A 25,370-nucleotide genomic window follows, 5' to 3' on the forward strand; every position below is an offset into this window, starting at 1 on the left:
GTTAATTAACTGGCCTTAACTTAAAAAAATTCCATCTGTTTTTTCCTCATAACTCTCCTTCATCAAGGTTCTCATACTGTAGTACTTCACTTGGTCTGTTTTACTGGATCTTGGGACTAGAGGATTCTAATATTTAGGCTCTTCTCTTCCCTCTCCACGTCCAGATTGACCTATCCTGTGTTTAGTTTCCTAGGACCCTGGTGATAGTGGACTATAAGGATTAATGAGGAAGCTTTCACAGGAAATAACTTGCATGTTTAAAAAAGAGTCTATATTTTAAAATTTTTAATGTTTTTATTTATTTTTGAAACAGAGACAGAGCATGAGCAGGGGAGGGGCAGAGAGAGAGGGAGACACAGAATCCAAAGCAGGCTCCAGGTTCTGAGCTGTCAGCACAGAGCCCGACGCAGGGCTCGAACTCACAGACCGTGAGATCATGACCTGAGCCGAATTGGACGCTCAGACTGAGCCACCCAGGTGCCCCAAAGATTTTATTTTTTTAAGTAATCTCTCTCCCCAACATGGGAATCTACAACCCTGAGATCAAGAGTTGCATGCTCCATTGACTGAGCCAGCCAGGTGCCCCCCAGTTTGCATTTTGAATACAATTTTGAAGACACAGTTACTTCATTCAGCAGAATTATTATTTTGGTCAGAGGAATGAGGAAGGTGAAGTAGGTAGAAATCTAGGAATAGTCTGAGAATCCCTACAGACTGAGCCACAGACCCCACAGGGTTAATAAGTAAGTTTCCTTGGAATGACAGTAGCTAAAGGCAATTTCCACTGCAGCTACAGCACTCTGGGGACTGCCCAACCCGGATGCTGTTCAGCATCCTCCTCTGGCACTGACGAACCTAATGTTTCCCGTGGCCAGTGGTGTGGCTGGTGACTGACCAGGGTTGTAGCTTTATAACCTCTGATAGTTACCCACAGTGTCTCACAGGAAAGAGGTAGCCTTTTGAAAACATGAGGCTCATACACAAAGATTTTATCTCATAGACATTATGGAAGACAGGGTCTTATTTCCTTTGCAATAGCTTATTTTCAATTCCATTCTTCTCCTTTTCAAATTTAAATGGTAGTATTCTCTCTCTCTCTCTTTTAAAATAGGCTTTATTTTTTTAGAGCAGTTTTACATTCACAGCAAAAGTAAACAGAAAGTACAGAGAGTTTTCATATCTATTCTGTCTTCATGAACACACACAGCCCCCACTAGTAATATCCCACACCACAGGGGTACATTTGTTACCGCTGATGAACATATACTGACACCTCATAATCATCCAAAGTCCATAGCTTATATCAGTGTTTACTCTTGGTTGTACATTTAACATGTATCCACCACTGTAGAACAGTTTCACTGCCCTAAAAATCCCTCTGTGCTCTGCCTTTTCATCCCTCTGCCTCCCCAACCCCTGGCAATGAATGATATTTTCACTCTCTCCATTGCTTTGCCTTCTCCAGAATGTCATATAGTTGGAACCATACAGTATGTAGCCTTTTCAGAGAGATATCCTCTTTTATGATTTCTTTTCTTCCTTCTAGATTGCTCATATTGGCCACAGAAACAGATGGTGGTTGATAAATAAAATGAAAAAAGGAAGCTACAAAGTGTAGCCTGGGGAACTCTTGCATCAGCATCACATACAGTGATAAAGCCCTGAGGTAGGGAAGAAAATAGACCTTTGTAGTTAGAAAACAGCATTTAGAAGCTGGCAGGCGAGCCTTCCAAAGAGAAGCAGGGCCTACAGTTTGTGCAGGGCTTTGCAAGTCAGGCTAAGGCAATGGAGTTTCTTCAAAGTGCAATAGGAAGCTTTTAGGAGGGTTTTGAGCAGAAAATGATCTCATTTCCTTTTTTTTAAATTAAAAAATTCTTTTTAATGTTTATTTCCGAGAGAGATGGGGTGTGGGGGGGGGGAGGGGCAGAGAGAGAGGGAGACATAGAATCTGAAGCTGCCTCTAGGCTTTGAGCTGTCAGCACAGAGCCCAACACCAGGCTCGAACCCATGAACCATGAGATCATGACATGAGCCAAAGTCGAATGCTTAACTGACTGAGCCACCCAGGCACCCGGATCTCATTTTCATTAAAAAAATAACACTTTGAGGGGCGCCTGGGTGGCGCAGTCGGTTGGGCATCCGACTTCAGCCAGGTCACGATCTCGCGGTCCGTGAGTTCGAGCCCCGCGTCGGGCTCTGGGCTGATGGCTCAGAGCCTGGAGCCTGTTTCCGATTCTGTGTCTCCCTCTCTCTCTGCCCCTCCCCCATTCATGCTCTGTCTCTCTCTGTCCCAAAAATAAATAAACGTTGAAAAAAAAAAAAAAACACTTTGAGAGGCAGAAGTGACTGTAGGTGGATACAAGGAACAGTCCCGCTCCCTGGTAGGGAATTATTACAGTGGCCCAGGCAAGAGATGATGGTGGTTCGGTCTAGAGTAATGCTATTAGTAATGCTGCTGGTGAGAAGCATAGAAATTGAAGACATATTATGAAGGTAGAATAGCTCAGATTTGTTAAAGGATTGAACAGGGTATAGAAGGCAGAGTTGGGGGGTGGGGAGAGTATGGAAGAAATGCAATTTGCTGGTTTCAGGAACTGGAAGATTTACCAAAATAGTAAAGACTGAGATGGGGGAAGAAACAAGCATGTGTGAGTATGCAGTGGATGAGGGGGAAGAAGAAGGAGTGCTGCACACATAAAAATGTTTTACACATTACATTTCCCCCAACATTTTATACTGAGCTTTTTTTTTTTTTTTTTTTTTAAATTTGAGAGAGAGAGAGAAAGGGGCAGAGGGAGAGAGAGCAAGAGAGAATCTCAAGCAGGCTCCATGCAGGTTTCAAAACCCCCCATGCCGGCATCATGACCTGCACCCAAACCAGGAGTTGGACGCTCAACCCACTGAGCCATCCAGGCGCCCTTTACTGAACATTTTCAAACAACAAACTGGAAAACAATTTTACAGGGATTACCCATATATAACATCTACAATTAACATCTTAATATACGTCTATACATTTTATCTATGCCTCCATCCGTCAGCCCATCTTACTGTTGTAATACATTTCAATTGCAGACATCAATGCGCCTCCCTCTGCATACTTCAGCACACATGTCATCTATTTCCAGTCTCTTCTTTTGACATAAAATTTACATACAAGGTGAAATGCACAAATCATAAGTGTGCATTGAGTTCTGACACATGCATACACCTGTCCACACCTTAAATTTAAGATGCTTAAGGAACATCAAGCTGGCATAATCAAATGGGTTGCTGAAAGTAGAAATCTGGAGCTCAGAGAGGTCTCGGTTTGAAGTGTAAATCTGGCAATCCTCAGAACACAGGTCCATTTAAGCCATGCGATTGGAAGAAATAACCCAGGGGGTGCAGAGTGAAGAAAAATGGGATCTACCCTCAAAGACTCCAGCGTTTAACGGGCTGTCGGGTGAGAGAGCAGGACCCGTAGGGAGGTGAGGCCCCGGGTCCGGAAAGGCCGGTCTGTTCCGCGCCTCGGGGCGGCCCTTGGTAGCAATCGGGAGGTGACCCGAAGTGTCATGTGGGGGGTTAGGAGGGGGACGTAACGGGGGGGTGCTCCCAATCCGTGGCGGGAAGGTCAGCCTGGAGGAGAGGGAAGAGGGGAAAGAAGAGAAAGGATCTGGGGAGGGAAATGGGGAAGGGGGGGTAGGGGGACGAAGGAAAGAAGCGAGAAACGAGGGAAGGCGAGAGCAGGCTGCAGCGAGGGGGCGGAGTCGCCGCTGCGGCCGGCAGAGGGGCGGGCGGAGGGAGGGGGTGTGTGCGCGGGTCACATGGTCGCAGCTGCCCTCCCCGTCAGCCGCCCTCGCCGCCGCGGTGCGCTGGCTGCAGGAAGCCGCCGCGCCGCCGCTTTTGTTGTCAGGGACTCCGCGAGGAGCGCCGCTCGCCGGCCGCCGCCGCCCTTTCTCACTGCAGCCCGCTCTCCGGCCGCGGGGCCCGGGTTCCGGGCGTCCCGACCGCCCTGCCCATGAGGGGGCTCCGCGACCACCGCTGCCTCCAGCCCGGGGCGGCGCGGCGCTGAGGCGGAGGCGGCGCTGCCACCTCTGCGGGAAGCGGGCAGCTTCTGTCCCCTCCCGGAGGGCACCATGGAGGTGAATGCGGGTAAGAGCAGGACTGCGGAGGTTGGGGGCACGGCGGAAGGGGCGATCGGAGCCCGCTGGGGCACTTCGGAGGACGGCGGCAGGGGGCGGCCCCAGGGCTGGTAGGGTGGGCTGCTGCGCGGTGCGTACTGGCTCGCGCCCGGTTCCCGCGTCGCCCCCGGGGCCGCTCCACGGCCGCCCTCCTAGCTCCCTGCAACGCCGCAGCGCGGCCCGGCGGCGCCGGCCCGGCCCCCCCCTCACATGGCCCGGCCGCGCGAGCCACGTGCGCGCTGTGTTTACGTTCGGCGGCGCGCGGGCGCCGGTTGGCTGGGCGGGCGCGTGACGCGGCATTACATAATGGGCGCTGAGGCGGCGGCGGCGGGCGGGGACACGTGAGGCCGCTCGGCTCGGTGACCCACATTCCCCGGGGCCGCAGGGACACGTGGGGGCGGGTGCGCGCGCGCGCCGGCGGGGAGTGCCGCAGCCTTCCGGGAGGCCCCGCCCCCTTGGAACCCTCCGGGCTGTGACGTGGCCGCGATTCCCTCCTCCCCCGCGGGGTTGCACACTGCGGAGGAGGCCGCGCGTGCGCGTGCGGTGAACCTCGCGCCCGGGCGGTCCCGAGGCGGGCGCTGACGCCGCAGTGCCCCCGCTGCCGCTTTCGCGTCGGGGAGGTGACCCCGACGCGCGGAGCCGGGGCCGGGCAGACGCACCCGCAGCAGACCTTGCGGATGCTAAGGACGAAGTGCGGGGTCAGGGCGCACCGTTGGCCGAGAAAGGTTCCTCGGGGAAGGCTTCGTGCTTCCCAACGCGAGACGCCTTAAAGGAGCTCCGAGGTGCTTCGATGTCGAGCAACGCCGTGCGCTTGGAACGGCACTCGCCCTTGTGCTGCTGCTTCACTATTTCCAAGAAAAATGGTTTGCTCTAGGACGTGACCTGTCTTACACACCCTAAGTCATAAAAATGTCTCGAAGATCCCCTAGGGCTGGGAGCCTATAGATCACACCCATAGCTTATCATTCAGATCACGTAGGGTCAGGATGACTCAGGTGATCCTAAGTGAGTCCCAGACTTTATGAAAGGCTGGTCATTGTTTATTTCAGTTAATTTTTTTAAACCCATTGGTTGCCGACCTTTGTTGAACCTGAGAAACAGAATTTGGCTTTATCAGTATTTTGGTTACATTTCCTGTTACAATGCCAGAGAACAATACCGTATTCCCTTCTGGCCTTGTGTCTGCCCTCAATGATGACCCTCACGCCTGAAGCCGGTGAGGTTACAGAAGAAGCCAGTTTATATTTTTTAAGTTATTATGTGCGCTAAAACCCATGCCTCGAAGACCAACGTGTTTTGAGTTTTCCACCAACAGTAGAAATAAAGTGTTTTCTGTGTTTTAATTACCTCTGAGTCTGCTTACCTTTTGAGGATATTTTTTAAAAAATTGGGTAACTCAATGGAATTCAGCGTTTGCTTGATAAGAATTTAGAAACTACCAGATTGAATTTATTTTAAGCCAGCCTTTAGCCTGAATGAATTTTTCCAGCTTTGCAGCCTCATAAGGTGGGCTCGCTCAGGTGACTAGAAAGTTTTTGTCTGGTTTGAACCTTCCTGGAACAGTATCACTGATTTGAATCTTGCCTTTCAGAGCTACAAATAATAAAACTTCCTTTGGGTGACTGTTGAACATACCAACCACCCCAGTCAACATACCACCCCACTCCCTCCATTTTCAGTTCTCATTACTTGGTCCTTGCTCTGTGTTGTTTTGATCATCATCCTTGTTGCCCTTTGGGCTGTAGCACCCAGTAGTGAATAGCCTCCTGCGGAAACGGTTGGAACGTTACCAAGTTCCGAGTTTTGGATTCTGCTGCAAATGAATTCTCTGGCAGGCTGAGCTTTTGTGGCTTATTCGCTTTGCTGACTCACAGTAACCTTGCAGTAAACTAGAACCTTTTCACGCGAACTGTTTTGAAGCTAGGTTTCCTCCGTTGTGCAGATAATTGACCTGAAGTTGAGGAATTTGCAGTGACCTTATTTTCTCTTGTTCCTTTTGGCTTCATGTTCACCCTTTCTCAAGGTATTATCCAGTATACTAACAATTTCTGCCATATATCTGTGAGAGGGAGAATTGATAAGTTTTCCCTTTAACTTCCTTCAGGTTGTAAATGTTGACCAGGGCTGAGCCAAATCGAGTGCTGTGTGGCACACCTTTGACCCATCCCTTTTTGACATGATCGTATCAGTACAATACACGTTCAACTAGTGACCATTTCATCTAACTGTCCTATAATTCATAACATATTGTGTCTCTGTCTTATCTGTGACTAATGTAGATGGGAAATAGTGAAGTGGCAGAAATTGACTCCATACGTTTTTGTCACAGATCCTGAGTGAGTATACCAGGTTTAAATAACTCACTGCACAAACTTCATAACCTTGGCTGTAGCTCACATTTTAAGAATTAAGAAAACATTCCCACATGGTTCATTCCTGTTTTTACAAATCTGTATTTCTCCTAAGTTGGAAAGAAAATGTCAGAGAGAGGTAAGGGGAAAGAAGTCACTTGGAGAGAGAAAAATCAAGATCATGGGAAGACTCGGAAGTAGGAGGTTGCTTGACTAGTCAACGGAGTTAAGGGATTCTGAAGGTAGTGTAGAAATAACCTACAGGGAAACCACTGGGTCCATATACCACATTCAGAATTAAAGGAAAGAAGAAAGGATAGGGAGGGTTAGTTTTCTTTGAACACTTCTGATTGAACTCTTCAGTATGATGGTAAAATCATAATCACCAGTAAATGTCAAGTACATACTATGTGCCAAGTCCTTTACATATGTTACTACTTTGACACCTCGTGTTAATTTTATGAAGGTACTGTTGTCACCATTTGAAGATGAAGGGCTAGGTCGATTGTAGTTAATTAACTTATCCAGGCAAGTGATGGAGCCAGATTTTGAATCCAGAAAGTCCACTTGGGGAGCACAAGCTACTTTATGCCTTATTAGGTTTAAGTCCACATAGCATTTGATGGTATATGCACAACTTGGTGGTCCTGTCCTCTTGGGGGTGAAGGAGATGGATCCACTTGGTTTGTAATGGTAGAGGGTCATCGCTGGTGGAAAATTCAAGACCCTACTTATTGTCCCCTAGCTTTGTTTGCCCGTCTTGATCTTTGCCTTCTGTGGTACTCTTGTGTGATCCTCAGTGGTTCACAGTTATTTATATGAAACAGTGCTCTCACATTGCACTGGAATGAATGGTTAACACAGCTCTTTCTTCAGTTGGTCTACAGGGCTTTTTAGGGAAGGGACCATGCTGTTCTCTGGAGCCCTGACACTCAGGACACAATGGGAAGTTTAGTGCTTCAATTAGATCTATTTTACCATCCTGTGAGTAGAAATTGTTAGTAACCTACTTTTAAAATGAGAAAACTAAAACTTCTTGATGGTTTCATTCTAAGTCACAAGGCACAGTCAGGAGTTGAACTCAAGCATACTTTCCAGGATGGTGGGCTGTGGGAGTGGGAGGGTTTTGGTGATGGGCAAGCCTAGAATTGGGGTAAGAAAACCCCAATATATGGCCAACAGTAAGTGCTTCCCAGCAGTATAAAATTAGATATTGACTTCTAGCTTGTCTGAAGTTGACCACTGGGTAAGCCCTTGCCTGGGAACCTGGCTCAGCTCCAGGGATTTTTTTTTTTTTTTTTCCCCCAGCTAAAAATAGAGAAGACTGTCTCAGCTAATTTTAGCTTGAGGCATCTAAGAAGTACATTCTGCCTGTTTCTGGAAGTGTTGGGACTTGCTGGTTCGGGGATTTTACCTTTCTTGCATTATCATCAAAAACCTTATGTGTAAAAACCACTTTAATAATCACCTTGTATGAACACTACACTTCATTTTAATCTTGTAATAAAGCTGGCAGATATGCCCATTTATATAGAAGGTAACTCAGATTTAGAGACAACGAAAGTGACTTGCTTGCCCAGGTCTTCACAGTAAGAAATGATAGTCTGTATTCTGGCCTGGGTCTCTACTCCTGGCTCTGCCACTTAGCAGCTGTATTTATATTACACCTTTCTGAGTTCTAAGTTCCTCATGTGAAAAATGGGATAATGGAAGTTAATTCTTGTGAGGTTGAAATGTGACATGAAATTGTGTCATTTTATTCTTGGCATTTGGTAGGTACTTTGTGACTTGTAGTTTTCACTTCCCTTCATTAGGCTGAGGAAGTATTAGATTAGTATTACTCTCTTGGAAATTAAAATGTAACCCATTTGGGTTACTAACCATCTGGACAGTAGGTTGGTGTCTGGTAGCAAGAGTAGATGCTAAGACAGCTAAATCAGTGTCGAAGGTCTTGCTAGGAGAATGTAGCTGCTTCTAGATGGGTCATCTTTGATACCATGGTGCCTGGCACAAATGCTTGTTGTAAATGATTGTTAAACTCCCTAAAGATAGGAATTGGATAAGGGCGCCTGGGTGGCTCGGTCAGTTAAGTGTCCGACTTCGGCTCAGGTCATGATCTCACAGTCCGTGAGTTCGAGCCCCGCGTCGGGCTCTGTGCTGACAGCTCAGAGCCTGGAGCCTGTTTCAGATTCTGTGTCTCCCTCTCTCTCTGCCCCTCCCCTGTTCATGCTCTGCCTCTCTCTGTCTCAAAAATAAATAAACGTTAAAAAAAATTAAAAAAAAGATAGGAATTGGATATTAACTGGATCGATACTAGCTCAGTAATTTTTCTTAGGTTTGATTTTGGAGGTTTTGAAAGGAAGGTGCATTTTGTGTAGTTAATAACAATACCTTCCCAGTCAGTGCTTTAATACCTTCCATTGCCCAGCCATTAGGGATAGCTCTGATTTCTGCAAATTTATTTCTAAGGTGAGGTAATCAGAAGACCTTGTGAACATACAAGGCTCTCTCAAATGCTGGCCCCAAGAAAGTCTTACTTTAAGGAAAACTATTAGTTTCTCATCTTGCATCATCTTTAGATGTAAGGAAGTGAATTTACCACCTAAAGTGGTAGTACTTTAAATAAGACAAATAGCTTTGAGACCTTCCTCTGGGAATTTATTGAAGACTAATATTTTCCTTTGGATTCAATTCTGGGTGTACACACGTGAAAAAAGTAGCAGTTTGCTAACACTTGGAATTTCGGATATGAACTTCTAAAGTTTTATGAAAACATGGTTTTACCCAGTAATATGACGTTTGCTAGCTTTCCAAGTTAAAATTGTTTCTCTCTGGATTCACAATGTATTAAGGGTATTTAGGCAGTTATGTCAATGAAAACATCAACTTTAAAAACTATGAACCAATTTGTGCTTTAATTCAGTGATCGTAGCTATTCCTAAACTTCAACATTGAAACAAATTACCTAGGGAACTTGTTAAAAATTAAAAATGCTCATTCCTGAGGGGTCTTCTCTAGTTTCTGCAGGGCCTTGGAAACATGTATTTTGAAAAAGCACCAGGTTGTTCTGATGATACATATTTTACATTTGAGTTTATGAGAATAAACTCAGAGTTAGGAAGCTTTCCTCCTTTATATTTGGTTTCTTAGGAGCTTTCAAAATTAGCAGTAGATGAAATTTCTCTTACTAAGATTACCCTTGGTTGTATTTTCTTCCACTGAGCACAGGTAAAGACATTGGCTTGTGACAGTCCCAGTTTTACTGTGTAACAGCTTTATTGTGTATCAGTATCACCAAGAGGGTGATTAAAGTTTCTGATCGAGTAGATCTGGAGTGGGACATGAGAACTTGGATTTCTAACAGATTTGTAGGTGATGCTGAAGCCCTTCATCCAGGGATCACACTTTGAGAATGACTGGTTTATAGGTGGGGAACACATTGCAGCTCTAATAGTAATCATAAAGCTCTGGTTTCACTCTGGAAAGATAAGCACATGCCAAGAGAACATCTGGGAGGTGGGTTAGTCTAGAAAGAACAGTCACTCCTCCAACTTCAAGACTCATGGCAGGCATGTGCTTAGTGAATGGAAAAGTGGATGGAATTCTCCACATTATTTATATTTTTGTCTTTAAAATTCAAGTACATTTAGTTGCATTTGTGTATAGTAAACTCTTCTGTTTTTCCTGGCATAGTAGGTACCATTTTAACTTCTCTTTTGGGTTGTGACCAAAATCCCTAAGAGTAATGGTTTTGCTTTACTTCTCAGGAGCTTCCCATTCTGGATATGTTTAATTGGTACTTAACTACACGTCTGGTACCTTATTTCAACACGACAGACTAAAAGTGACTCAATATTCCTCTGCCCATTTTTAAATTTTCTGTAAATGGAAATGTCTTTGTCTTTGGAATTGGTTTGGCCTCAGCATATTGTGTGTGTGTGTGTGTGTGTGTGTGTGTGTGTGTGTGTGTGTGTGTTTTGACTTATAAAGTGTGGCTGTTATCTAAAAATAAAAAGATGGGGGAATCACATCTCAGAAGGTTTTTATTTCAGAGTGAGTACTTAAATTGCAGTTGTTACTTAGGTAATGTGTAGAACTCTCCACTTATTACTCTGTATAGTTAGATTGTTGTCAGAAATGCCTTGTTTTGCTTATGACTTCCTAGTAATGCTTTATGCTGTTTGGGATCTGTCCATGTTATTAAATGTGGGCTTCAGAAAGGCAGAGAAGTAGGTCTTAAAAATATCTATGGCAGGCTTATTACCTGTAAAGCATGTATAGAGAATTAAGAGACACTGTGTACCTGCACCTAGGTGCTTATGGTCTAGGTGAGAAAGAGATGGAAACAGGTAAACAGTAGGTTTGTTTAAGAGTTCAAGACAGTGATAGAAGAGATAATTTTACCTTTATATCATAATGAAAAAGCCCACAAATGTTTGTTGATGATAGAGGAAAGAGGAAAAGAAACCACAGATCTTGGCAGAAGAGATAAGAATTAGTTGTTTGGCCTGTGACTTGGAAAAATAATATATTTGGCTATGAGATTACTCTTGCAGCACTTTGCATCTTTGAAGGAAGATGTTTGAAATTATACCCTAAAAAGAATTTTAAATCTTATTTCTTAACGTGGGAGGTTTACAGTCTCTAAGCGGGCAAGGCCAGTTTTCACAGGGGTTGTGGAGGTTATATTGGTGAAGTTGTGAATGGTATTTTGAGAGTAGCTCTGTGGAGAGAGAATTAGCATCAGCCTTAATGTTATTCTCTTATAGCATGCATTCTTTCAGCCTCTTTAACATTTATTGTAAGTAGCGAGTCAGAAGAACAAGTGGCGAGTCTGGATTCCTTAAGAGCTGTTTACAGGTAAGTGTGTCTGCAAATCTAGTGGCAGAAACAGGTGGAGAAGGGACAGCGTGGAACTGGTGATCAGTGGCTAGTGGTAGAAGTCTTCAGCATCAAAACAAAGATTCTGGTAGCAAAAGGATGAAAAGTTTCCCATTTTGACATAAATTATCTGGAGTTCCAAGTATTACATCTGTTTTTGGTTAACCTATGTTTTAGCCAAGTGCTGGGGGAGGCAAATGCTGAAGTCATCGTTTCTAGGGTTGTGTCACACAAAGGTATAATGAAGGAGGCAAAGAGAGGACCAGAAATAGATTTCTTCATGGATGAAACAGATTGTTCACTCTAACCTGTGTAGTCACTCAGGAAGGTTTTTCATTCCTTTTAGAAAAAAAACTGGAAAATGAAAAGCTTTAGGTTCAGATCTTTCTGTGTTCAGAATAACTAAGCCAGTGAGAGCCTTTTCATTTTTTGAATCCGTGGAAGTGATACGTTCTTTGAACTTTGTGGAAGCAGGAAGAATTAATAATAGGTAATAAGGAAATAAGTTACTTTCTCCTTTTTGGGTCAGCTGACATTTAGTCAGCAACCTGTTTCTAAGGTTAGTGATTTTACTGTTCAGATTTCAAAAAGGAGAAAACATATTGTGTATCTAATTAATCTGAATTCTCCTGTCTTTTTCTAGGAGGTGTGATTGCCTATATCAGTTCTTCCAGCTCAGCCTCTAGCCCTGCCTCTTGTCACAGTGAGGGTTCTGAGAACAGTTTCCAGTCCTCCTCCTCTTCTGTCCCATCTTCTCCGAATAGCTCTAATTCTGATAACAACGGAAATCCCAAAAATGGTGATCTCTCCAGTATTGAAGGCATCCTGAAGAATGATCGAATAGATTGTTCTATGAAAACAACCAAGTCGAGTGCACCGGGGATGACAAAGAGTCACAGTGGAGTGACAAGTAAGTTACTTTAGTTTTCAAGGGTTGGTGCCATTCATTGCAGGTGGGGCTTATTTGATCAGTTTTTCATTTGAGTGTAATTTCACCCTCTTTTGGGTAATCATAGTTTAGTAGTTAGAGAAGAAATCAGTGATGATTTTAAACGTTACGGCCTAGGGCTGTCATAATTCGTTCTTGACACAGAACAAGGTACGTGGTTATGCACTCTGCCTGTGTTTCCTCAAGGGTAGCTCCTTTTACCACATTTTCACAGTTGCCTTTCTTCTGGACTCTTGGTACTGAATCCGGTTTCTAGAACAGAGTACTTAACTTGTTGTAGGAAGGGGTTTGCTTTCATGAAGTTGGAGCTAGGAACATTTGGAATTAGAAAACAAAGCAGCATTGGGATAACCAAATGAGTGGTGGAATTTGGACCCCTGAGTGAGTGTGGAGGTAAGACTGGCTGATACAGGGGAGGAATGGTGCCTGTAAGGTGAATCGAACTTAGTATTGTACAGCAGCCTGTGGAGACATCTGTTCGCACCTTCTGCTAATTGACTTTTTGTATGACTTTTTAATTCTTACTGAGGAGAATTGTTTTTAGTTCTGGTTGCATATATGGTGTAAAAGTAACTCTACCCTTAACAAAATTTCAGTGTATGCTTAAAATCATCAGGAAAGGAAAAAACTAGCTCTCAGATATTTCTGGCAGTCCCATAAATTGTGTTTTATTTAAATTTTATTTATTTATTTTGAGATAGAGCGAGTGGGGGGGGGGGCAGAGAGGAGAGGAGAGAGAATCCTAAGCAGGCTCCACACTATCAGAGGCAGAAGCTGACACGGGGCTCCATCTCATGAACTGTGAGATCATGACCTGAGCTGAAACCAAGAGTGGGATGCTTAACCGACTGAGCTAGGTGCCCCCCATAAACTGTGATTTAAAAGAACACTAAGATTTCTTTTGGTAATTTAGTGTAAAGATATTTTTGCATTATAAAAGTAGATTTTGCATCTTTTTAAAGTACTTACAAATTGAATAAAATAAACTGGAATCAGTTGGAAAGAAAGCAAACGGTTGAAGTTTTTCTTCCAGCTTTATACTTTTATATCTGTTTGTGTCTTAGAATTTAGTGGCATGGTTCTACTGTGTAAAGTCTGTGGGGATGTGGCATCAGGATTCCACTATGGAGTTCATGCTTGTGAAGGCTGTAAGGTAAGCTACTGATTCTGGGAATAAAGAAATTGGAGTTAGGCTTGTCAGTTTCCACAGTTGATAACCTGGGATGATGAGAGAAGTCAGCAGCTACTCTTACAGTTTTAAGCATTTTAGGTAGTATATGAACATAACTTGTTTTGAAAAATATATTCAGCAGTAAAAGTATTTCTTTTTTCTTTAGGATTTTGATCCAAATAAATTTGCTCTTTCACTTAGTTAGGTTATGAAACCGAGTACACAAATTGTGTATTCTCTAATGCATCAGGCACTGTTCCAGGTGGTGGGGAAATAGGGAGCAAAACAGACAAGGCACTGCTTGTTGGAACTGAGTTTAAACCAAGCTTTGAATAGGTCTCCTCAAATATGATGACATTCTGATAGGTCCGATATTAGCAATTGAGAATAACTCCTACAATACTTGTAAAAATGTGGTATCTTGAGAAGTAATGCCAAATGACTAAAAGAATCTTGAATATAAATTGATTACTTGGGAAACCTCATTTTTAAGTTCAAGTGAATATTTCTTGGTTAGAGTGTCTGCTAATTCCAAGTGAGATAGTTTGTACCTCCTACTTATATCCAGGGAATCTTTCCCTCTTTTTTGAAAATCTGGCCCAGTTCTTTCTCCTGAGTATCAAAAATTAATATGACCAAGACATTTGCTCTTGCCAGAAGCAAGAATCCAATTTGGCAAGATATGATGGGTGAGCAAGATAATGAATATACGTGATGGAAGAAGATATATTTTCTAGCGTGGCTCTGAATGAATTGTGAGTTTGGTAGCCCTTAATGGCTGGGTCATTTCACAAGACTAGTCAGTATTTTATATAGAAGTAGCATTTTTCCACTGCTTTAAACATTCTGTAAATACTGTTTTACTCTTTTTAAAATTTTTATAACAATGTGAAATAATTGTAGAGCAGTCATTGTTCTCACTTTACGGCTAGAGAAACAAAACGTACAAGCAAATGAGTCTGTGTATCTTTGATAAATACACATAATTGTTCCACACCCTTTTAGAGATTTGTCTAGTTCAGATATTCTGGTATCCAAGTATAATATTGAAGTAATAAAGTGTAAAAATGTTGTATTTCAAAATTACTAACAGATTCATGAAATGTGTGGTTAATTATGATACTCAAGGAAACTGCAATTTAAAATCTTGGTAATTGTGTTCTTGACTTTTCTGTTCTTCCTGGAACACAAAGCTGGAGATCTTGGAAGACCTATCACAGAGCATGTGCTTAAACTGTTTGTGTAGTAAAGATAGTTATTTGTAGCCATATAGCTGGGAACGGTCTTTCCTTGGATCATTAGTTGCTCTGTGGGTGGTGTGGTGTCACACTTACCTATTGCTAACAAGTTGCCAGAAATATCTGGCACTTGTAAGTAGACTTTGCTGGTGTCATCAGGTAATGATCCAGGAAAGACCCAGCTCTACTAAGTAATCCTTGGTTCTAGTGAGGGAATTACACCTGTGGAACACGTTTCTCTGTCAACTCTTTAAAAATCAGTCATTCATGTTTTAAGAGTTTTGGGATTTGTATGTAATTAAAGTTTGGGCTGGAAAATGTGGTTTGTGGCAGGGGCTGGTAACAGCATAAAGTGTAGTAAAGAGGTGCTTGGCAACCTCCAAGATTCTCCAAAGGGAAGGAGCAGAAGAGTTTTATTGGGCTAGTAGGCATAGGTGCTTACTAATACCAGTAAGAATCCAGTTAAATTCTGTGTGTCAGTGTTCTATACCCCTCTGTTCTAAGCGCAAATTATTTCCCAGGTAGCTAGTGAAATACTTGTTAGTTGTGAGGGGGTGTGCGTACAAGGAGCCCATCTGGATGTTTTTAAATGAATGAATACATCTCCTTTGTTCCTAGGGTTTCTTTCGGAGAAGCATTCAGCAAAACATCCAGTACAAGAAGTGCCTGAAGAATGAAAACTGTTCTATAATGAGAATGAATAGAAACAGATGTCAGCAGTGTCGCTTCAAGAAGTGTCTGTCTGTTGGAATGTCGAGAGATGGTATGTTCCCACTTTAATGAGTGCTCTTCTTAAAACATATGGAGCTAGGCTTTTTACTCCTCAGCATAAACCAGACCTGTAGGCCAGTTACCAGTGGCCTTCTTGTGCTTAGAGTGAAGCAGATTTTAGAAAAACACATTTTGATACCTTGTAAGATGCCACATTCATTAAAGTCAAATTTTAGCATTATCACCCTGGAAACAGCTTTTGGCTCTCTTTTTGGGGCTTCTTATAAAAGACTTTTTTGTATACAGTTTGAATACTTTTTTCCTAAAAAAGAATTCGTTTTTCTTGGTATAGGAATCCTTGGCTCTTTCTCCTTGATTTTTTAGCATTTCTGAGGAACCCATTTCTCCTATGTGAATTAGCTCTATGACTTTCTCAGCCCTAAGATGATAATGTGCTTTTAGGGACAGGTCTAAATATATTGAAAGGAGATGGAAAATTGAAAGAAACAGTAGGGTCTGGAGTGGAGGTGGTTGCTAAATTCTGGCATGATCCATTCCCATAAAAAATAAAAGTTAATTTGCAGGACTATTAGTATTTTCTGTGGATGACATCACTGGGAAATTTGACTCTTATGCTTAGGGAAATCACGTTTGGATAGTCTCATTCAGTTCTAAGTAACATAATAGAAGAGTATGAGGTTTTCCCAGGGACTAGTTTAGTAGGATTAATTAAGAATTGCAAAGAATGAACCTGATATTTACCTAGGGAAGGGTCACTTAAGCAATCCCTTAGGTTACTCTAATACATTACACAAATACTGTTTGTAATAAGGAGCTTCGTGAGTAATGGATTTTAGCAATTGATGTTTTGGATTTAATTTGCCTAAAAATTTTTTTTATATTACTGGAAATATTAATGCAAAGTTGGTGGATATTGTGATTTCCTCAAAAGAATAAAAATCGCAATCATTTGTGAAGGAGGGAGTAGAGGTAGAGCGTTGAACATGATAAAACTGTCCACTATAGCAATAATGTCAGAGGCTACAATTAGATTAGGAAGGCTTTCTTGCCGGGTGGATATATTGGATTTTTATTATCTCTGTATAAATATTAGACTAGAAAGCTTTTCTGTTCTACTCCTCAGGGATAGGAATGTTGGAGACACGACACATTTTAAGACTCACCTCTAAAATGATGGAGGATGCATTATTTAATTTTTATTTATTTTATTGATTTCAATTAAAGTCCAAGTTTTCAATAACTGCCTTTCTCTTGATTGTGTTTTTTTAATTAAAAAAATTTTTTTTAAAAGATTTTCTTTTTTAAGAAGCTGGAAAAGGAGAACAAACCATTTAATAGTTGGGTCTTGAGAATAGGGTTACAGAATGAATTGACAAAGGTCAGGTGTTCAAGGAATGCTTGTACCTACTAGGTTTCATTAACATTAATGTCTGTGGGTAGCTGAATGCCATGTGCCTTCTTAAAAACAGAGCCTTCAGCCTTATTAATAGGTGCTGTGTAGTAATGCTGACTGCTTCAATGTGATTTTCATTAGTTAATTTCAGATTTCTTAGATTGCTTATAAAATACCCAGGACCTAATAGATCTTCTCTTAGCTTTGTTTTGGGAGAAAAATGGAAAAAATTTCCCCTCTATTTCTTATGGTGTATCAAAAACATAACCAGCAAGTTTAGAATAATTTGGGCCAGAGACATACAGATACTCTTTACTTGTATCACTAGAGGCCATAGCTATTAGAGACAGTTTTGTGCTATTCTTTTGTATAAACAGGTCTTATTTAGAATATAGACCTTAAATATTTTTTTCTTCAATAGCTGTTCGGTTTGGTCGTATTCCTAAGCGCGAAAAACAGAGGATGCTAATTGAAATGCAAAGTGCGATGAAGACCATGATGAACAGCCAGTTCAGTGGTCATTTGCAGAATGATACATTAGAACATCATGAACAGACAGCCTTACCAGCCCAGGAACAGCTGCGACCCAAGCCCCAGCTGGAACAAGAAAACATCAAAAGCTCTTCTCCCTCTTCTGATTTTGCAAAGGATGAAGTGATTGGCATGGTGACCAGAGCGCACAAGGATACCTTTATGTATAATCAAGAGCAGCGAGAAAACTCAGCAGACACCATGCAGCCTCAGAGAGAACGGATTCCCAAGAGCATGGAGCAATATAATTTAAATCATGACCATTGTGGCAGTGGGCTTCGCAGTCATTTTCCATGTAGTGAGAGCCAACAGCACCTCAATGGACAGTACAAAGGGAGGAACATAATGCATTACCCAAACGGGCATGCCATTTGTATTGCAAATGGACATTGTATGAACTTCTCCAATGCTTATACTCAACGAGTATGCGATAGAGTTTCGATAGATGGATTTTCTCAGAATGAGAACAAGAATAGTTACCTGTGCAACACTGGAGGGAGAATGCATCTGGTATAGTGAAATCTGTTTGTTTGTTTGTTTGTTTGTTTGTTTGTTTTTTTGCCCTATTTGCATCAAGGAAAGCTTTGAAGGTTTTCTTTTATTTTGGGGGGAATATATCAACTTGAGGGGCAGAGGTGGTGTCAGAGAACCTGAGATTTATACAATCAATTTTGTGTAGTATTTTAGTTCAAATAGTTCTAATAAACATCATTTGTTGAATGACCTAATTTCACACAGAACTAGGTACAGGCATGTGATTTGATTGATATGAGGATTGGGATTAGGATTTTATGTAAACTGTGGGTCATGTAGAATTGGCCCTTTTTTTTTTTTAATTTTTAATGTTTATTTATTTTTGAGAGAGAGAGAGAGAGAGACAGAGAGAGAGAGAGACAGAGTGTGAGTAGGGGTGGGGCAGAGAGAGAGGGAGACACAGAATCCAAAGCAGGCTTCAGGCTCCGAGCTGTCAGCACAGAGCCTAACTCCAGGCTCGAACTCCCGGATCTCAAGATCATGACCTGAGCCAAAGTCAGAAGCTCAACCGACTGAGCCACCCAGGTGCCCTTAGAATTGTTCCTTTAATTCTTAGAAATACCTTTCAAAATTTAAGTATTCTGATTAATCACTACCCTACTAGCTTTGGGATTTTCTCAAAGGGCAGATCAATTTAGCTTGCTAAAGTTAGTAATCCTTTGATTTCATTTTTTTTTTTTATTCAAAAAATTTTTTTTCTTCTAAGTTTATTCATTTTTGAGAGAGAGAGAGAGACAGAGCATGAGCAGGGGAGGGGTGGAGAGAGAGAGAAGGAGACAAAGAATTCAAAGCAGGCTCTAGGCTCTGAGCTGCACGGAGCCCGATGTGGGGCTCAAACTCACAAACCGCAAGATCATGACCTGAGCTGAAGTCGGACACTTAACCGACTGAGCCATCTAGGTGCCCCAGTAATCCTTTGATTTTTATGGAAGAAGTTTTCTTTAACCATTATAGTACAAAAAGTTTTGAGTAAAGGACATGGATAGGTGTTTTACTGTTTGAAAATTTAGGAATATTTTAATTTAATACACTGGTTTCTGTGGATTTTCTCAGACTTTATCTTAGGAAATGAGTTAGTGTTATTTAGGAGATGATTTAATGTTATTTATAAAATTCAAGTTTTTTTTAATTTTAATAAAATACAACAGTTTACATGAAAGTACAGTATTTATATTCAGCCAAAATTTCATCAAAAACAGAAGTACCACACCATTTCCAGTTTAAACCATTAGGTCCTTTGATATAGGCTTGGTATTTTCTATCCAGGTAATTAAAGTCTTCTTTTTTCATTTTCAAAATAGCTGACTCTACCCCAATTCTTTTGTTAGAATTTTCTTGTCACTTGCAGTTATTTGATTCCATGGATCTTAAAAGTGACCTTATGTTTTATTAGACTTACGGGCTGCCTTAGGAGGGAAACATCTGTAAGCATTTAGGTTCTAATTTTGTGGTGTTCTCCATGGTTATAGAATCATCCCATTCCTGGATTGCCTATGGATTTTGCAAAAATTTAAAGGCTGATTTTACTAATAGAGTATGCAATGAATTTCATAATCTTTTTATTTTATTTATTTTTTTCCTATTTTTTAAAGTTTACCTTGTTTTATTTTTTTAAATTTACGTCCAAATTAGTTACCATATAGTGCAACAATGATTTCAGTAGATTCCTTAGTGCCCTTTACCTGTTTAGCCCGTCCCCCCTCCCACAACCCCTCCCATAACCCTCAGTTTGTTCTCTATGAGTCTCTTCTGTTTGGTCCCCCTCCCTGTTTTTATATTATTTTTGTTTCCCTTCCCTTATGTTCATCTGTTTTGTCTCTTAAAGTCCTCATATGAGTGAAGTCATATGATTTTTGTCTTTCTCTGACTAACTTCACTTAGCATAATATCCTCCAGTTCCATCCACATAGTTGCAAATGGCAAGATTTCATTCTTTTTGATTGCCGAGTAATACTCCGTTGTATATATATACCACATCTTCTTTATCCATTCATCCATCGATGGACATTTGGGCTCTTTGCATACTTTGGCTATTGTTGATAGTGCTGCTATAAACATGGGGGTGCATGTGTCCCTTCGAAACAGCACACCTGTATCCCTTGGATAAATGCCTAGTAGTGCAATTGCTGGGTCGTAGGGTAGTTCTATTTTTAGTTTTTTGAGGAATCTCCATACTGTTTTCCAGAATGGCTGCACTAGCTTGCATTCCCATCATAATCTTTTTAGTGTTCTTCTCTTTGGCTTCCCAGTTTTTCCTCACCAATCCTTATTTAGAAGGTGCCCTTTGTATCTCTCATCATTGTTTTCTAGTTGAACAAGTGGGGGCCAGTAGTCATACCAGTGTTTATGAAATAAATGGTCAATGACCTTTTTAAAAAAGTGAGGCATCTCACTATTTTCCCTTCTTTGAAATTATAACATTGTAATTGTGTGATTTAGAAAAAAGTGAGTTTGAAATATTAAGTAAATGTCGGGCTTGGGTTCTAGGCCTGTGACTTCTAGCTGTATTCGGATAAATCATTAAACCGCTTAGAGTCTCATTTCCTCATCTAAGAAATGGTAATTATATTATCTGCTATCACTAATGAATAGGATTGACAATCAAGTATGTGTGAATTTGTTTGAAAATCATAAAACCAGCATAAGGTGGCAGCAGTGTTACAAAATAAAGTTTTAAACCTGTGCAACAGGTTTTTTGAAATAGCTTAGGCTGCCTCTTTTATGGTAAGTTAATTGCTACTTAAACCAGGTTGCCATGAGGCTTTCTCACATAAGGCAAGTAGCAAGAAGAGAAAATGTTAATATTCGTAGATAGCACCTGTGTCTGAGAGTTCTTTTCACATTGGGGTTTCCAAAGATTGAGATGCTACTTTTGAAGTTTCTTTACCACCTCTCACAATTGAAGAAGTTTCCTGTTTTGTGCATACTAGGTTTGTCCAATGAGTAAGTCTCCATATGTGGATCCTCATAAATCTGGGCATGAAATCTGGGAGGAATTTTCAATGAGCTTCACCCCAGCAGTGAAAGAAGTTGTGGAGTTCGCAAAGCGTATTCCTGGATTCAGAGATCTCTCTCAGCATGACCAGGTCAACCTTTTAAAGGCTGGGACTTTTGAGGTAGGTTTATTTATCTGGAATATCGATGCAGGGTGTAGGTGGTATTTTATTCTCATGGACATTTTCATTCTTTTCTAAATAAGTATTTATAGTTTAGAGGCTGAAGGTGCCAACAAAAGAATAACAATCTCAGGATCTTGGGAAGAGATGAGATAAATACAGAGTTTCTTAGGACTTGAGATAAAACTGCTCTGTATTCCCGGAATACAGACTTCATCCAGTATTACTTTCAAGCGTGGACTGCAGGCAGGTTCTGCAGAGTGTTACTAGATACCTACTCCGGGCCTAGCCCGGTGTTTCAGCACAGAATACAAGGAGTAAATAGGATGTGGTTTTTCTCTTTTAGGAGATCGTAGAATATTTGGGGGATAGGTGAAACATGTCTTATGTGCTATTTCATACCCTCTCCGCCTCATCGAGAATCTGTGGCTACTTTTTCTACTCCAGTTTCTCTTGCTGTGATGTATTCTGCCCAGGCGCGGGGCAGCCACTGTTGCCAACTGGAGTAGGACAGAGTGCCTTTCTTTGTGCTGAGTTAGATGCCCCTGACCTGTCTTCCTCAGGGCTTTCCCAGTGCTGCTGAGGTGTGAAGAGCCTCAGGACTTCCTCAGAGCTTCCCTAAGCATTATTCCAAAATGTAGAGTGGTGGGTGGGAAGGTGGTGTCTAGTGGGCTGAATCTAATTAGTGGGTAAGAGACCCAGGGGATATATTTTGTCTCTTCCCTGCTGGTCCCATAAGACTGAGCTGTCAGTTGTTAACGATATTGAGTGGTGGCCAGCTCAGTAATACATCCTCTGATATTTTCTCTCTTTCCTTCCTAGTCTTACTTCCTTTTTCCTCAGTTCTCTTTTCACATGGGGTAGTGCACACCCCACATAAACTTTTGCCTTAGGTCCTATTTTCTGGGGCACCTGGACTGGAATGGAGGAGCCATACTCATTAATAAAATAGCTATGGTATAGTTTAAAAGTAAAACCATTAGGTTAGGATTTTTGGAAAACATTAGAGTTAAGATTTAAACTCTGAATCTTAGAGGGATGTCAGTGATGAAGTTCAGTTTACTCATTTTTGAGGTTAGGTGACTATGGCTCAGAGAGGTGAAGAGATTTTTCTTGGATTACCAATAAATTCCTAACACAGGACCAGAACACACATCCCAGACTCCAAGACTAGTGTTCTTTCCACCTTGTGATTTGTTTTGGGATTGCTGTATTCTAGAGTTAGAGCTGTCTTGGGGCGCTTGGGTGGCTTAGTGGCTTAAACACCTGACTCTTGGTTTTGGCTCAGGTCATGATCTCACGGTTCGTGGGTTTGAGCCCCACCACGTTGGTCTCCGTGCTGATGGTGCAAAGCCTGCTTAGGATTCTCTCTCTCCCCCTTTCCCTCTGCCCCTCCCCTGCTTGTTTGCTCTCTCTTTCAAAGTAAATAAATAAAAACTTAAAAAAATAGAATTAGAGCCATCTTCATAAAAGGTTCATTCTCTTTTGGATTGTCTTGAGTAAAACAGGTCTTTGGGGGATTTGCAAAGGGGAGGTATTTGTTCAGTATCCCTCTGGTTTTGAGAGAAGTATGTGGCATAGATGCCACCATTTACTATAGGGGAGGGAGTGCTGTAGGTAAGTAGTTGTTGACTGATTTGTTTTGGGTTTGAATTACGACTTGGTGTCTGGAACACTTCTGTTATAGTTTTGTGTATTGTCTCTTTGGGTTATGGTTTCTTGAAATAGTCTAATTAGAGTGTATCTGCTACATTTGCCTTGGCTGCATTTGGTGTTTTGATGTCCCCAAGTGTTGCATTAAAATATTGTTCTTTTTACTTATGATTTAGGTACCATGTGATATACTTGGTAGTTTAAAAAGTTTAATGCCTTTGGCCAAGGCCCAGTTTCAGATTTCTTGGCATTATTGCCTACTTTAATTTTGTATTTGCATTTCAGAATTTTTATTAATAGAGTTTCAGATTATCACAGGACTGAAGTGTTTTGCCACTAGTGGCTGGAATTTTTTTGATGTGCTTCTTCGGATATTTATTGCTTTGGTAGAGAATTTGCCTTAAGGAAATGGTTTTGGGTAAAAATAAGCTAAGTTTTTCTTTTACAATCTTCTTTTATATGTAGGCTGTTTTTTTCATTAAAAAAAAATTTTTTTTTTAACGTTTGTTTATTTCTGAGAGAGAGAGACAGAGTGCGAGCTGGGGAGGGGCAGAGAGAGAGGGAGACACAGAATCCAAAGCAGGCTCCGGGCTCTGAGCTGTCAGCACAGGGCCTGATGTGGGCTTCGAACCCACGAACTGTGAGATCATGACCTGAGCCGAAGATGGATGCTTAACCAACTGAGCCACCCAGGCACCCCATATGTAGGATGTTTCTTAACTGACTTGAATACTGAATTACTTCTTAGTACTCCTTCAAATACACTTAAGTCTTTTTCTTTTTCCAGGTTTTAATGGTACGGTTTGCATCATTATTTGATGCAAAGGAGCGTACTGTCACCTTTTTAAGTGGAAAGAAATATAGTGTCGATGATTTACACTCAATGGGAGCAGGGGATCTGCTAAACTCTATGTTTGAATTTAGTGAGAAGCTAAATGCCCTCCAACTTAGTGATGAAGAGATGAGTTTGTTTACAGCTGTTGTCCTGGTATCTGCAGGTAAGCAAGCTGGTTCAAAATTGTGCCACACCTAGAATACAGTGACCTAGTGGGGAGAAGGTGGAACTACATTCCAGCAAGCTCTATAGAAGGCAGGAGGGACTTAAGACGTTTACTGTGTGAATCTATTATTTTTGCATAATTAATTTTTTAATCATGACATTAGAAGTCAAAAGTGCTATATAGTAATAAAATGATGTTTAGATTGAGGCCTCACATTTACCACAAGTCTTAGTCTTTAGCTTTTTGTAACTGTTTTGCAAGTCTAAACTGTTATTTTTGTGGATTTAATTTTTAGATTAGTAGGTTTTTCTGATAGGAATCTATGTTTTAATCAAAATATGTGTTACTTGAAAATGTTAAAAGTAGCAAGATATATTAGTGTGGTTTGTAACAAAAACTCATGAATTATGAGTAGGCTTTTACCCTGCTTTGCCACTGAATTTTCTCTGTGATTGCATAAATAATTCTATTCTTTTGGGTCTTGGTTTCCTCATCCTGTGAAAGCAAGGGATTGTACCATGTGAACCAGCCTGGAGTCTGGCATAGAATAGGTACTTAGTTACTATTTGAATGAGTGATCAAGATTTTTGAGTTCCTAACATTTAATGTTTGTTTATATGAGTCATTGCTGATTTCCAATTTCCCTGCAACCCTGCATTTATATTATAGTTATTTCTGACCGAAGTATTTCAATTTCGATAATAGCTATTAAGATAATAGCAAATGGGAAATTGATACACAATGACTTTCCTGGAGATGTGTAAGTACCAGCCATTTTTTGGTATCCACTGACTATTTTAAAACATTTGTTGAGAATTTTAAAGTATTTTGATAGGAGTTAACTGTAAGTTTCCCATTTGCTTCCTACTGTGTAAAAGCCATTCTGTCAGGCACTATGAGGGTTATGATCCCTGTTTATGAAGCTAACCTGTATATCAGTAACTCCTAAGGAGAGTAAGTTCTTTGTATATCTTAAAGGGCCTATACATCAGAGGTATAAATAAAGATTTATGCCATTTGGAAGCATAACGTGGCTACCTTTTCTGATCAGCTCTACCTGGGTAGCTAAAAATGCATTTATGATATGGGATAGTGTGAAAGTACTATGTTAATAAGGGATACCTATTTTCTTAGTAACCTTGTAATTAATGTCTCTTGCACTTTACCTACCATTTCACAGTCTCTTGAGAAGTAATTATTAATGGTTTGAGTTGACATCAGATTAATAAACCTATTATTGTGAAACTAAAGTAATCCATGCTTGTTTCTTTATCTGATAAATATGCCTTATGTGCTAGGGGAGACAGAACAAGCATTAAGACACAAGCTTGCTTTCTAAGCATTTATGTTCCATTTGGAGAGATAAGACTGACACAAAAAGCTTATGGTACTAAGCCGTGTGGTTCTGACTGAGGTAAGTAGGAGTTATAGGAAGGAAGATGAAATTACCTGAGCAAACTTTGTGGGGAAGATGGAAGTGGAGCTGAAGTTTGAAAGATGGGTTATTAGGTTTTCCCAGCAAAAAAGTGAGGGAGCAGTTTGGGAGAGCACAAGATAGGGCAGGGGCAGGTGGCTGAAGCCTGATACGTTATGTACATCAAGGAGGAAAGGGACCGAAGGCTTGTGAGTTAGAGGAACACCAGGTTATGGAATGACC

General features: G+C 41.2%; 1 protein-coding gene across 1 annotated transcript in view; it reads left to right on the forward strand.

The window, feature by feature from the left end:
* The first annotated feature begins 3,878 nt into the window (after positions 1-3,878).
* The window catches only part of NR1D2 (nuclear receptor subfamily 1 group D member 2), a 29,630-nt gene continuing 8,138 nt past the window's right edge, over positions 3,879-25,370 (forward strand). The window contains exons 1-7 of the mRNA XM_019422936.2: positions 3,879-4,134; positions 12,039-12,305; positions 13,409-13,497; positions 15,372-15,516; positions 17,300-17,919; positions 20,874-21,059; positions 23,500-23,710. Of these exons, the coding sequence (XP_019278481.2) occupies positions 4,119-4,134; positions 12,039-12,305; positions 13,409-13,497; positions 15,372-15,516; positions 17,300-17,919; positions 20,874-21,059; positions 23,500-23,710 (1,534 nt within the window). The 5' untranslated portion in view covers positions 3,879-4,118. The remainder of the gene's footprint in view (positions 4,135-12,038; positions 12,306-13,408; positions 13,498-15,371; positions 15,517-17,299; positions 17,920-20,873; positions 21,060-23,499; positions 23,711-25,370) is intronic.

The sequence above is a fragment of the Panthera pardus genome, unplaced genomic scaffold (genome assembly GCF_024362965.1).
Source record: "Panthera pardus isolate Hobbes unplaced genomic scaffold, ASM2436296v1 HiC_scaffold_16, whole genome shotgun sequence".
In the NCBI taxonomy this organism is placed as follows: Eukaryota; Metazoa; Chordata; class Mammalia; order Carnivora; family Felidae; genus Panthera; species Panthera pardus.